The sequence below is a fragment of the Malania oleifera genome, chromosome 4, assembly GCF_029873635.1.
Source record: "Malania oleifera isolate guangnan ecotype guangnan chromosome 4, ASM2987363v1, whole genome shotgun sequence".
Lineage (NCBI taxonomy): Eukaryota > Viridiplantae > Streptophyta > Magnoliopsida > Santalales > Ximeniaceae > Malania > Malania oleifera.
In genome coordinates this window covers 119,818,510-119,832,757 of record NC_080420.1, presented here as the reverse complement: position 1 = coordinate 119,832,757, position 14,248 = coordinate 119,818,510, and the positions used below count along the sequence as shown (strand labels likewise).

The 14,248-nt window shown below is 32.7% G+C and overlaps 1 protein-coding gene across 1 annotated transcript; it reads left to right on the top strand.

Annotated features, from left to right (window-relative positions):
• On the top strand, positions 1–9,515 carry LOC131153973 (xyloglucan endotransglucosylase/hydrolase protein 2-like). The gene is made up of 4 exons (XM_058106416.1): positions 1–85; positions 6,839–6,936; positions 7,038–7,183; positions 9,095–9,515. The coding sequence occupies exons 1-4, from the start codon at positions 1–3 to the stop codon at positions 9,513–9,515; spliced, it is 750 nt and encodes a 249-aa protein (XP_057962399.1).
• Positions 9,516–14,248: the final 4,733 nt, after the last annotated feature.

Here is a 14,248-nt window from a genome sequence, read left to right as displayed (position 1 = left end):
ATGAAGGAAGAGAAGGAGTTGGGAGGAGGACTTGGGCTAGCAGGGAACAGAGGGAAGGCTGCGCAGCAAGAGGGGCCAAGATTAGGTTTTTTTTTTCTTTGTTGAATGGTTCCCGAGAGAGGGAGGCTGGGAAACTAAGAGCTGAGAACAGAAAGGCCAAGACAGAAGGGAACGAGGGATGAAGGAAGAGAAGGAGTTGGGAGGAGGACTTGGGCTGGCAGGGAACAAAGGGAACGCCGCGCAGCAAGAGGGGCCAAGATTAGGTCTTTTTTTCTTTGTTGAATGGTTTCCCTCCCCCGCCCCCCCCCCCCCCCAATTTTTGGTTTTTTTTACTTTTTTTAATGGTTCGCCCCCCCCCCCCCCCCGGGGGGGGGGAGGCGGCGGGGGCCTATTCCTGTGCGAATGAAGCCTTTATATAGTCATTCCCCAAACCCTAAAAGTAGTAATAATAATAATAATAATAATAATAATAATAATATGAAAAATACATAATAATAATAATAATAGTAAAATAAATAATAATAAAAATAATTATAGTAAAGTAAAAATACTAATAATAATAATGATGATAATAAAAATACTAAAAGTAATAATGACAACAAAATAATAATAATAATAATAATAATAATAATAATAATAATAACAAAAATAAATAATAATAAGTAATAATAATGATAGTAATAAAAATAATAATAATAATAATAACAAAAATAAATAATAATAATAATAATAATAATAGTAATAATAATCATAATAATAATAATAATAATAATAATAATATTGGGCCTGAGTAAAAATGGGGTGTCTACATAGTGTTTGTTGCACCACAAAGACAAGTACTACCATATTATTTTGTACTTAGTGTACTTTGTTCAAACTACGTTGCTTCAAACCTTGATTATTGGGTTGTTGATGACTATAAAAATGGAAATTTCACATTTGGAGGTTTATGAAGATTTCAAATTAATAATCAATCAGCTTCTCTCATATCATTATGTCAAAAAGGAAGATTTGATTTCATAATGTAGATATGCTTAACAACATCAGAAGAAATTTGATCATATAACAATAAAGCATGTCCCAAAAAAGGAAAATAAGCAAGTTGATGCCTTAGCAAATCTCGTTACTACTGTTGCTATATTTGAAGAAGAAATTATTATGATGTCTATATGCTAGGGATGGGTATTACCAATATTGATGACCAATAGGAAGAATTAGATTTGATCTTCATTTATGTCATTGACAAGCAAGATTGGTGGCAACCAATAATTGATTTCCATTAACATGAAAAGTTTCCAAATGATCGATGACCTCAAATTGAAATTCATTGACAAACAGCAAAGTTTATCTATTATAAAGAAAAACTTTATCTTCGTTCATTTGATGAATTGTTTCTGTAATGCTTAGGAGAAAAAGAGGCTAAAAAAGCATTAAGAAAGGCGCATTCAGGGATTTTTGGTGCTCACCAATCAAATCTTAATTTGCATTGTAGGATCAAAAGAATGAAATATTATTAGAAAACAATGGTGTGGGACTCCATAAAGTATGCAAAGAGTTGTCAACCTTGCCACTACCATGTTAATTACATACATCAACCCTCAAAGCATTTACATCTCATAGTGGTATCCTGGCCCTTCAAACCTTAAGGACTTGACATTGTTGGGTCTTTTCCAAAATCATCACGTGGACACATATATTTTATTAGGCACAAATTACTTATCAAAATGGCAAAAGTTATTCCATTACTTATCAAAATGGGAAGTTATTCCACTTAAAGAAGTGAAAAAAAAAAAAAGGATGTTGTTGAATTTATTCACTCATATCATCTATCGATGTGGTGTTCCTTGATTTATCATAACTAATAATGGGAGGCAATTCTTCAAAAGTTTAATGGATAAGCTACGCAAGAAGTCTGACTTCAAATAGTATAATTCTTACATGTATAATGCTCTAGCGAATAGGCTTGCAGAAGCATTCAACAAAACACTCTACAATATTTTTAAAAAATTGTGTCAAAAGCAAAAATAGATTGGCATGAAATAATTGGAGAAGCCTTATGGGCATATCGTACAACATATAGCACACCCACATAATCGACACATTACGCACTTGTCCACGGATTTGAGGCAGTACTTCCATTTGAGCGATGAATTCCACTACTAATGATGGTTATCTTGGAAGGATTGAATCAATAAGAGAAATGCTCAGTTGCAAGTATAAGAATTAGAAGTCTTAGATGAAAGGAGGCTTCAGGATTAGCAACATTTGGAGTGCCATCAAACATGTCTCTCCAAAGCTTTCAACAGGAAAGTTTGACCACGATGTTTTCAAGTGGGTGACATAGTACTAATCATGCATAGACCAATCAATATGAAACATCATTTTAGAGATAAATTTACTTTCAAGTGGTGTGTCACGAGGTGGTATGTGAGAAATCTTTCAAATAACACTTCGGAACCTAGTTTCGGGTTTGGGGCATTTCAAGATGGACATAATGACGATATTCCTTCATGGTGACCTAGAGGAGGTGATTTACATGACACAACTAGAAGGGTTCAACCAATTTGGACAAGAGCATTTAGTCTGCAAACTGAACAAGTCACTGTACGGGCTAAAACAGTCTTCGAGGCAGTGGTATAAGAGGTTCGACGCCTATATGACCTAGATTGGCTACAGGAGATATGAGTACGAATGCTGCATTTATGTGAGGGAACTTATGGATGAATCTCTCATTTTTCTGCTACTATACGTAGACGATATGCTGATTGCTGCTAAAGACATGATTAAGGTAAATCGATTGAAGACTCTTTTGGGAAAAGAGTTCAACATGAAATACTTAGGTACAACCAAGAGAATACTTGGCATGGAGATTCGCAGGGACTGAGCTACGGGGAGACTGTGATTATCTCAAGGCAGCTATGTGGAGAAGGTGTTAGCGAGGTTTAGCATGGTCAATGCCGAACTGGTGAGCATGCCTTTGACAAGTCATTTCAGGTTGTCTATCCTCCAATGCCCAAGTATGGACAAAGAGGTTCATGATATTTTGAGGGTCCCCAAGGCTAGTATAGTAGGGTGTCTGATGTATGTCATGGTGTGTACAAGGCCAAACCTGGCACATGATGTCAGTGTGGTGAGCAAGTTCTTCTCAAATCTGGGTCCATAGTACTGAGATGCTGTGAAGTGGATTCTTAGGTACTTAAGGGGTATGACCGGGTATAACATAGAGTTCAAAGCAGGACAGAGTTATCCGACAGTGGTGGGATACGTGGATGCTAACTACGCAGGTGACCTGAATGACAAGAGGTATACCAAAAGGTACGTATTTACCCTTGTTGGGGGACCCATCTGTTGGACGTCTATGGTACAATTGCTCGTGGCTTTGTCTACTACCAAGTTGGAGTACATGGCACTAGCTAAGGCTGCCAAGGAAGCGTTGTGACTTACAAGGTTAGTCAGAGAGTTGGGTGTCCAGCAAGGTGGATTTCAACTACAATATGATAGTCAAAGTGTCATTTACCTGGCGAAGAATCAGATGTGCCATGCGATGATGAAGCACATTGATGTACGGTATCACAGGGTCATAGAACTGATTTCTTTAGGGGAACTTCTCTCTGAGAAAGTCCATACATATGATAATACAATGGATATGCTCACGAAGTTGGTCACGACGGACAGGTTCAAGCATTGCTTGGACTCTTGATCAACGTCTCCAAGTACTAGAGGGGAGATAGGCCCAATCTATAGGCTAGAAAGAAGAAGTAGTTGTGATTTCGTATTTCCAAGGTGGTGAATATTCGCCAAGGTGGAGATTGTTGGAGATGTAGCTCACATTCAGAGCAGATCACATGTACTGAAGAAAGTTACATGAAGTAAGGGACAATTGCATGTGAGGAGTATGCAGCACTGGGGCAAACCGTCGACTAATTGGGCCAAATCGTCGATAGCTTCAGGAAGTACGCAAGAGTATTTTCTCAGTACCAAACAGTCGACTGCTTGCCCTAAATAGTCGACTGTTTCAGTCGGCGTGGATCATGTATTCAGGGGCTTGTAGATTGAGCTTATCTAGAGGATTTTCCTCAGTGGGATCACTATAGATGTAGTTTAGTTTTACTAGAATTCTTCTATAGTCATTGGGTTCTTACAGAAACACAATTGTAACCCAAAGATATAAGCTTTGACATTGTTCATAGTGAAAACCAAAGTGCTGCTCCCATGAACATAGGCAATTGCTGAACCACGTATATCTTGTGCATTCTAGTTTTGTTTTGGTTGTTCTTGTTATTGTTTGATTGCTTCTTTAGTATTTTTAATCATTGAGTATTTGTATTAGTGATTACTGAGTGATTCATGATTCATTGTGTGCTTTCGCTAGGCGTGTTCGAGTTAGAGGAAACACCAACATTTAGGTTCAACGTATTGATTCTTTTCTACAAGGTCTCTTTGCCATTATCCTTGTCTTTAAAGGCCAAGCAAGTTGCACCAGTAATAATGCCTTTGATCCCTTTTCTAATCTTAGTAAGTTTGGAGAAAATTATGAAATCAAATTTGGTCGTTCTCATACAAGTCTCTCTTATAATGGATTGTGAATCTAACTTTTACAACATCAAACACACACACACACACACAACCAAGCACTTTATATAGATTTAGTTTGATTTTAAGAATTGGCAGTGTGGTAACAATTTTAACATTTTACCAATGTAACCATTCAGTTTGGATTACCATCTCTCTCTAGCTCTTTCTCTCTCTCTCTCTCCCCCCCCCCCCCCCACACATATACACACACCCACAACCAAGCACTTTATATAGATTTAGTTTGATTTTAAGAATTGGCAGTTTGGTAATAGTTCTAAAATTTTACCAATGTAACCATTTAGTTTGCATTACTTGGAAAATATAGGATCTATGGAGCAATTACTTAGAAGTACATTTTGTGTAATAGTCCTTCAGTATCCTAGTAGGGAGTCTGTTCTTGTCTTCAAGTTGTACTTAATGATTAGTTAATACTATTGCCCAAGGTTTAGGAGGGTGGAATTAAAACATTAAATTTTAATCTATGTGCATTTGGACAAAACATTATAAAAAATATATTAAATTTCTTCTAAATCTACACAAATTAAAACATAAGATCTGAAATTCATACTCCAAACACTACCTTTGAAGAATTTACCATTATTTTATAGAATTTTAAAATTATTAATCTATATATCAATGCATTATCAATGATCATAAATATGCATGTGAAAATTTTATTTGAAATTTAAATTGTTTCTTTTCATAATTTGCATCTTCCAATTTAAAATTGAGGAAAGAAGACACCACCATGTGAGCCTTCATAAATTTAGGAGTTTGTTGTTCTCCAAATATTGCAAAAGGAGGAGGCTCATGCCAGCAGCTTAGCGACGATTGGTAGGGAGAGATTCTTCTTATCTTCAAGGTGTGTTTAATATTTGTGAATACTTTTTTTAATGATTAGGAACATTGAATTCAAGCTTTTAATTTGAATTGTGTGAATTTTAAAGTAATATATGATTTTAATAAATTAATTTTTAAATTCAATACATTAACAGCGATCATGAATATGCGCATAAAAATTTTTTTTCACATTTTTTATTTCTTTTTATAGTTTGCTTTTTGCAATTATAAAACTAAAGAAAAAGACATGCACATGAGGTAATTAAAGAAAAAAAACAAATTTTTTTCTTCCTCTACTTGTGTGAAGAAGGCAAATGTTAATTGGATCCTTCCCCCCTATATACTAACAACCTACTTCTACTTCTATATAAGGCTCTAAATATACCCAACAACACATCCATCACATCTCACAACGTTGTAGTCCAACATAGTTATATTAATATATACTTTAGTTTGAGCTTATGGATTCTTTTCTACAAGGTCTCTTTGCCTATATCCTTGTCTTTGGCGGCCAAGCAAGTTGCACCGGTAATGATACCTTCAATCCTCTTTCTAATCCTAGTAAGTTTGGAGACAACTATGTACTCGAATATGGTCTACATCATACAACTCTCTCTAACAATGGATTGCAAATCCAACTTTCACTAGATCAAAAAGGAGGTCTCTCTCTCTCTCTCTTTCTCTCTCTTTCTCTCTCTCCAATCACTTTATTTATATTTAGTTTGATTTTAAGACTTGGCACTTTATAAAAAAAAAATAACCATATATATATATATATATATATATATATATATATATATATGTATATACTCATGCACACTAAATTTTTAAAACCTAGAACATTAAATTTAAGTTCATGTATATTTAAATGTGGTCCTCGGTGTTCTCACAATCATTAAGTTAATATCAAAATTCAATTTTAATTTCTAAACTATTTGACCAAAATCAACCGCATTGGTTTAAACAATCCACATATAACTTGGGAAGTTCATGGTTCAATTATGATTTGTAATTTCCCCAAATTTTGAATGATTGATTTTTTTAAAATTTCTATAACAAAACTAACCCAATCCCCAATCCAACACATGCTGGACCATAGTTTTTGAGCCTTCATTTAATATTTAAGTTTTGTAGGTCTGGTAGTTCTTGAATAGGTTATGCTTTATCAATTTATAAACATCTCGAGTTTGATTTTTAGAACTTATGTTTTGTTTGTATTTTCAAACTCAATGATAATAAGCCATTGTTGTAAAATATTTTGAAGTTTTACCAAGGCAAATTAAAATTTTATATGAAAACTAATTTAAAAACTAGGGAGTCTTTGTATATTCTTAAAAGGTAAGACAAGACAATAGCCTATGGGATTTGCATTAATATTATTGTCTAACACATTTACTGAGTAAGCTTTTTTTGTATATTTAAGGGGCTAGGTTCACATCAAAAAACATGTATGGTTCCGGATTCTTTAGTCTGAAGTTAAAGATTGTGAAGACGGATAATGGAATTGTCATGGCTATCTATGTAAAGATTTCGGTCTTTTAAATTTGCTAAATTATTCTCCTCTTTAATTACTATTAGTTCAACTTGTGCTAATTATATAAATGCGTTGTGCACAATTTCAGTTAATTTCGGGTATTAAGAGCGATACGGATCCAGGGAATCATGATGAACTTGATTTTGAGTTCTTGGGTGGTTGGAATCCTTACATTTTGCAAACTAATGTGTTCCTTGACGACGTCGGAGGAAGAGAGCAAAGGATTCCGCTATGGTTTGATCCCACGAAAGATTTTCACTTGTACCAAATCCTTTGGAACCCAAAACAAGTAGTGTATGCACGAATACCATGACCCCCTTTTTTGTTTATATATATATAGTTTATTATGATTATTACTTTTTAATCCACTAGCAGCTCCTTTGGTTAGATGAAATATAGTTTAAATTTTTGGAATCGAAAGAATAGTTATTCCTTATATATATTCCTAATAATTTCATTCAGCACATAATAAGAAAAAAATAGACATCCAAATGATGAAATTTGGAAATAGTTATTCATTGTCTAATCCTTATTATGCACTTATAAAATGTCACATTGTTATTTGCTTTAATTGTAACTAACCTTCTAAAACTAATCTATTTATGGAAATAGTCATTTCGCAAACCAAACGTTTGGTTTACTATCAAAAATTAGAGAAATAGAAATCAAAAACCAAAAACAGAAACTAAAAATTGAAAACTAGCTAGCAAGTTATTTGGTTAACATTCATAAACTAATACAAATTAAAACCTTAATTAAAAATGCTCATTTTCATCTTTAAATCAAATAATATTATAATAATATGACTAAAATGATAAAATTGCAAATAATACACACTAAAAATTACTATAGTAAAAATAAATTTTATTATAATTATTTCACTTAATTGATCTACTTTCAAATTTTACTACATAATAAAAATTTTATTACACATGACAATTGAAAAATAGTAAAAATATTTTTCTGTACATTTTTTTAAAAATTTCTATATATTTTTATTTAAATTCATATGATCATTTAATTTTGATTTTAAATTAAAAGTACATTAAATTAATAATTTAACCCAAAAAAACTATTTCTAGACATCAAATGTTTTTACAATAGGTTGTGAAAATAACTGAAAATCATAAATTCTAGTTTTCAGTTTTTTAGTAAATAACTAAAAACTAGCAATAGAAACAAAAAACATACAACATAAGGGTCTGTTTAAAATCATTATTGTTTTCTATTTTCTAGTTTCTATTTCTCCACAGCTAAAAAGCATATTATAAAAGTGCGTTTGTTTCCTATTTTCAATTTCCTATTTCTATTGTCGATTTTTAGTTGTTTGCCAAAAAACTGAAAATGAGATTTTATAATTTTCAGTTATTTTGACAACTTGTTGCCAAAAATGTTAATATCCAGAAATAGTTTTTTGAATTAAAAATTTTAATTTATCAGATGAATTTAAAAATAATGAAAAGAAAAATATAAATAATTTTTTAAAGAATAATAATAAAGCCAATTACAAAATATTTTTATTATGTTTGGATTGTCATATCCAATAAATTTTTTTATTGAGTAAAATAAATTTTGTTTTATTATAAAATTTTTATTAGTTAAAATAATTATAATAAATTTTATTTTCATTATAGTAATTTTTAAATTTATTATTTGAAATTTTATTATTTTAATCATATTTTATAATTTTTTGATTGAAATAAGAAAATGAGAATTTTTTTAATTAGGTTTTTAATTTGTATCAGGTTTGTAAACGTTGATCAAATAGATTGCTGGTTTATTGTTTTTAATTTCTATTTCTGTTTTCGGTTTTTATTTCTAGTTTCCATTTCTCTAATTTATGAGAGAGATACCAAACAACCCCTAAATAAACGCATTTTTATACTCTGTTTCTTCACTGTGGAGAAACAGAAACACACAAAAAGGAAAAAGGAAAAACAACAACAACAATACCAAACATGGACTAAGAGATTCATTGGGTCTTGAAGTGCACACTAGAGTAACTCCTCTCCAATTTTCAATTGCTTGTCGAGTTATCTTTGGTTTAGGGGGGGGGTGGGAGGAGCGTGGGTAATTCTTTTATCCAAGTATTAGTGACTTCTAATCTTCTTTTATTATTACTATTATTATTTTATTTTTTTTCAGGTTTTTTGTGGATGGGATTCCAGTCAGACTGATTAAGAGAAGTGGTGGATTGAGGTACCCTTCAAAACCAATGTATGTGAAAGGAAGCGTATGGCAAGGAAATTGGGCATTGCCTAAAGGTACGACGACGGATTGGAGAAAAGCACCCTTCAAAGTCCAATACCAATTATTTGACATTGCTGGTTGCACAGTCCCCGCAAATGGAAACATCAACTCTTGCCAGGCTAAGTCTAAAAGGAATTGGTGGAATCAGGATGGGTTTGGGCAGCTAACTCCTCGTCAACAACTACTTTATAACAATGTGACGAAACATCTGTGTTATAATTATTGCGTAGACCCGCAAAGGTACAACGGACGTGTTCCACCGGAATGCCGCGGCCAATTCAACCCAACTATTGCAAAGCTGTGGTGTTGGAATTAATGTCAAAATTAAAAGGATAGTTTGGAGGAGTCTTTCAGTGTTATCATCCTTTCTTCTTCTATTGAATAAATAATGAATAAATAGAAAACTCATTTTCTCCAATATTTTTTCTCATTATTCAATGATATTAAAAATAAAAACTTATCATATATATATATATATATGGTCATCGGCGCTGTCACAATCTCAAGCTGACATTTAACGTTACATGTACAAAAGTACTATAATATTGTTGACAAATTGTATGCTAGCTCAAAATAAGCTAATTCAGTTGGCAATAATATTTTTTCATTTTTTGCATGCAATAAAGCCACTTGTGTGTGTCCGTGGAAATCATGCTAATATTATTATCTAGCACATTTACTAAATAAGGTTTTTTTTTTTTTTTTTTTTGTATGCTTAAGGGGCTTAGGTTCAAATCAAGGAGCATGTGTGGTTCTGGATTCTTTGGTATAAAGCTAAAGATTGTGATCTATTTAAAGAATTCTAACCTTCTCATATTTAATTATTACTTTTAGTTCAACTTGTGCTATTACAAATGCATTGTGCACAATTGAAATTAATTTCGACTTTTAATAGCGGTGCGGATCCAGTGAATCACGATGATCTTGATTTTGAGTTCTTGGGTGGTAGCACAAATCCTTACATTTTACAAACTAAGGTATTCCTTGATGACTTGGGAAGAAGAGAGCGAAGGATTCAGCTTTGGTTTGATTCCGGGGCATATTTTCACTTGTACCAAATCCTCTCGAGCCAAAGGCAAGAAGCATATGCACGAATACCATGATCTCTTTCTTTTCTTCATTGTTTACTTTGTCATGATTCTTAGTCTCTCTCCTCCTTCACTACCTTAGCATACCCATTTTCTACCAATTTAAGACATTTTTACCTTTTTTTTTAAATCCATTTTGACAATTAATATTTTAAAAAATCTCAAAATTGATTGATTGATTGATATATTTATAGTCACTAATAATAATTGAATTACTATTAATAATTTCGGTGACCACCAATAGTTAAATTATAATTTTTATTTTTAGTTTAATGTTTAGTAGTTAATAATTAAATTAATTAGTAACAATTGCATGTTTTTCATTTAATGACTTACCTTATTCTACTTAATTACTCCCACAAGTCATCCTCCCTGAGCCCCTTTATATATGATTCCTTCTTCCTTCCCTTCCCATTTATTATTCACCACTACTCTCTCTATCTCCATCTCTCCAACACAAAATGGCAATTCCTCTCTTTTCTATGTGCCTCATGACTCTTTTAGTTGTTCCATTAGCACTAGTTACTTCTTATCCAATTTATCAAGATATTGAACTTGTAGCACAAGAGTAAGTCTCTCTCTCTCTCACTCTCTCTCTCCGTGAATCGATGAGTGCATGTATGTTTATGAATATATATTTCTTTGTATTAACATTCATGTATATAACACTATCTAGAATTTTAGCTTTTGTTGCAATGTATAAAATATGATTTTATTTTCTACTTCCTAGTTTTCTAAATAACTATATTGATGCATGTCACTTTGCCAAACCTTATCAAAAAGTTAAAGGAGTGGGTCTCTAACCTTTGAAAAGTATATAAAATAAAAGGTTGCGAATAAAAAATAATTTCTTTATTAATTGAAAAATTTTACAATATAATGATAGTGTCAAATCATGAGAAAATATCTAACAAAAACAAAAAAAGCTGAAGTTAATCTTATGAATTTTTTTCTTCTTTCTTTCTTTCTTCTCACTTTCCTTGGATACTCTCTCTACCAGCTTCCTTCTCACTTTCTCTGAATAACTTGTACCCAAATAATGAACACTTATATATCTCTTGTAAGGCTACATAAATAAAAAGTTTATTAGAAAAAACTAGATGTGCCTTCAAACTTGTTTATTTCATTTGCTACACGAGTTGACAAACCAGCGAAAAACATCCCATCCTTCTGTGCTAGCTATGGTGAGAATTTGGAAATGGAAACAAATGCAAGCATTACAGCGTATCCTTCCATTAAATCCTACAATCATTTTGAGTCCCAAATTATTCAATTTGCAATAATTTTTTTTACAATCATTCATAAGCATTTAATCTTATGAATTCTTTTCTTCTTTCTTTCTTTCTTCTCACTTTCTTTGGATACTCTCTCTACCAGCTTCCTTCTCACTTTCTCTGAATGACTTGTACCCAAAAAATCCCTGGGCAATCCTTTATCCAGCCGATATTTATAGGCCAATTAGCATTCGGAACCTCTCTTGGAATGGTAGAGCATGGGAACCAACTATATGGGGAAGGGGAATGGAATAGCATGCCACAGTTGTTATTTATAAAATCTAATAACCCAAGATCACCATGTTATTCAATTAAGAAAACTAAATGTGGAATAAATACCTGGATCCTGTTGTGCAGGGCACCCCACTTGTGCCAAACACCAATACCACAACTAATGCTATTGAAAATATAAAAAACTAAAGCAAATGCAGAACCTAATAATAAAAGATAGTAAAAAGAACAAGACAAAAATTTAACGAGGTTCGGTACAAAATTACCTACGTCCTCGGGCGTCGACGATCAATCCACTACTTCTTGACAAAGTACAACTTTGAGGTGTGTTTTACAAATGGAGAGTTGAGTTCTTTATATAACTTCAACCTTAAGTCCAAAAAACACTTATCACCAATGTGGGACAAACATAGAAAAAATTCAAAACAATTTTTTCTACCAATGTGGAACTATTCTATTAATGTGGGACAAAAAACAGCAAATCTCACATTGATGATCAATTCAACAAATTTTTCAGTCACTAACATTTTTTGGAGTTCCACATCATCGGCGCCTTCCAAAAAAAATATTCAAACTTGCAGGATATTGATCAAGTCCAAATAATGTTTAAACTTGATTGTTGTCACAATCTTGGTCAACATATCTGCGAGTATTTTAGCTGTAGTAATTTTATGAAGAGGTATCGTGCCTCTATCAATAATATCCTGCATAAAATGAAACCAAACATCGATGTGCTTCGTTCGTGCATGATAGAATTGGTTATTTGCCAAATGAACATTACTCTGTCTATCATAGAACACAACAATGTGCTTCTGAACAACTCCCAGATTTTCAAGTAAACCCCGTAACCAAATAGCTTCCTTAACAGCCTCTGAAGCTGCTATGTACTATGCTTTTGTTGTAGATAAGGCAATGGTAGAATGTAAAGTAGACCTCCAACTCACTGGACCATTAGCAAATGTAAAAACATATATAGTAGCTTATCGACGTTTATCCAGATCACCTGCAAAATCAGAATCCATATATCCAAGAACCCGTTGTTCAATAGTATTATTTTTCTCAAATACTATTACCAACATCAATCGTATTCATAATATATCTCAAAATTCATTTCACAGCTTGCCAATGTCCTTTACCTAGATCATGCATATACCTGCTCGCCATACTAATAGCTTGTCAAATATCAGGTCTAGTACAAACCATTGTATACATCAGACTACCAATAGTACTTGCATACAGAACTTGTGACATATACTTACATTCCTCATCTGATTTAGGAGATAAAGCTCCACTAAGTTTGAAATGAGAAGCAAGAGGAGTGCTTACTGGTTTTGACTGCTCAGATATGCCAAAACTTTATATTGCCTTCTTCAAATATTGTTTCTGAAATAAACTAACTCTTCCTCTCATTCTTTCTCTGTGAATCTCTATACCAAGTATCTTCTTTGCTTCACCAAAATCTTTCATCTCAAACTCTTAATTTAACTGACTTTTCAACTTGTTGATTTCTTCCTTGCTCTTTGAAGCTATCAACATATCATCAACATACGAGAGTAAATATAAAAAAGATCCATTTTGTAGTCTGCGAAAATAAACACAATGATCATATTTATTTAAGATGTACTTCTAACCCATCATAAACTGATGAAATTCTTTGTACCACTATCTTGGAGACTGTTTTAAACCATACAACGATTTACACAATTTTCTTTTCCAGTAACCTTAAATCCATCTGGTTGAGTCATGTATATTTCCTTTTCCAAATCACCATGTAAAAATGCAGTTTTTACATCGAACTGAACTAATTCAAGATCAAATTGTGCTACCAAAGCCAACAAAATTTGAATGGAAGAATGTTTAACAATTGGAGAAATACCTCATTATAATCAATGCCTTCCTTCTGCGCGTAGCCCTTAGCTACCAATCTAACTTTGAAGCGATCATTATTTGCATATGGAAATCCTTATTTCTTTTCACAAACCCATTTGCAACAAATTGCTTTCTTACCCTTGGGCAGCTGCGCTAACTCCCATGTAACAACCTGAAATTCCATTCAACTTTATTTTTCCAAATAATATATAAAATATACCAATAATCATTTTACCCTGATACCCCTGAAATCCCCTATATAATGGAAAGCATAAAGTTATGCATCCATAATTACAATACCAGAATCCAATATTAACCCAAAGCATACATACATAATTATACATCATCCTAGCAACTTCTACCCAACACTTCTGAATACTACTCAAAAAAACAATCCCCTGATAACACTTTCCCTTCAGACAGGGTAGTGCAGACAACCTCTCTACCTGAAGCCTGATCCACTCATCTAACTGGATCACTTGAAAAATGTTAATTTAAGGGGATGAGACAACACTCAGCAGGAAGAAATATGCTATTACTAGTGTGTGGCAACTGAGTCTACATAAATAATTTACTAATAAGTAATT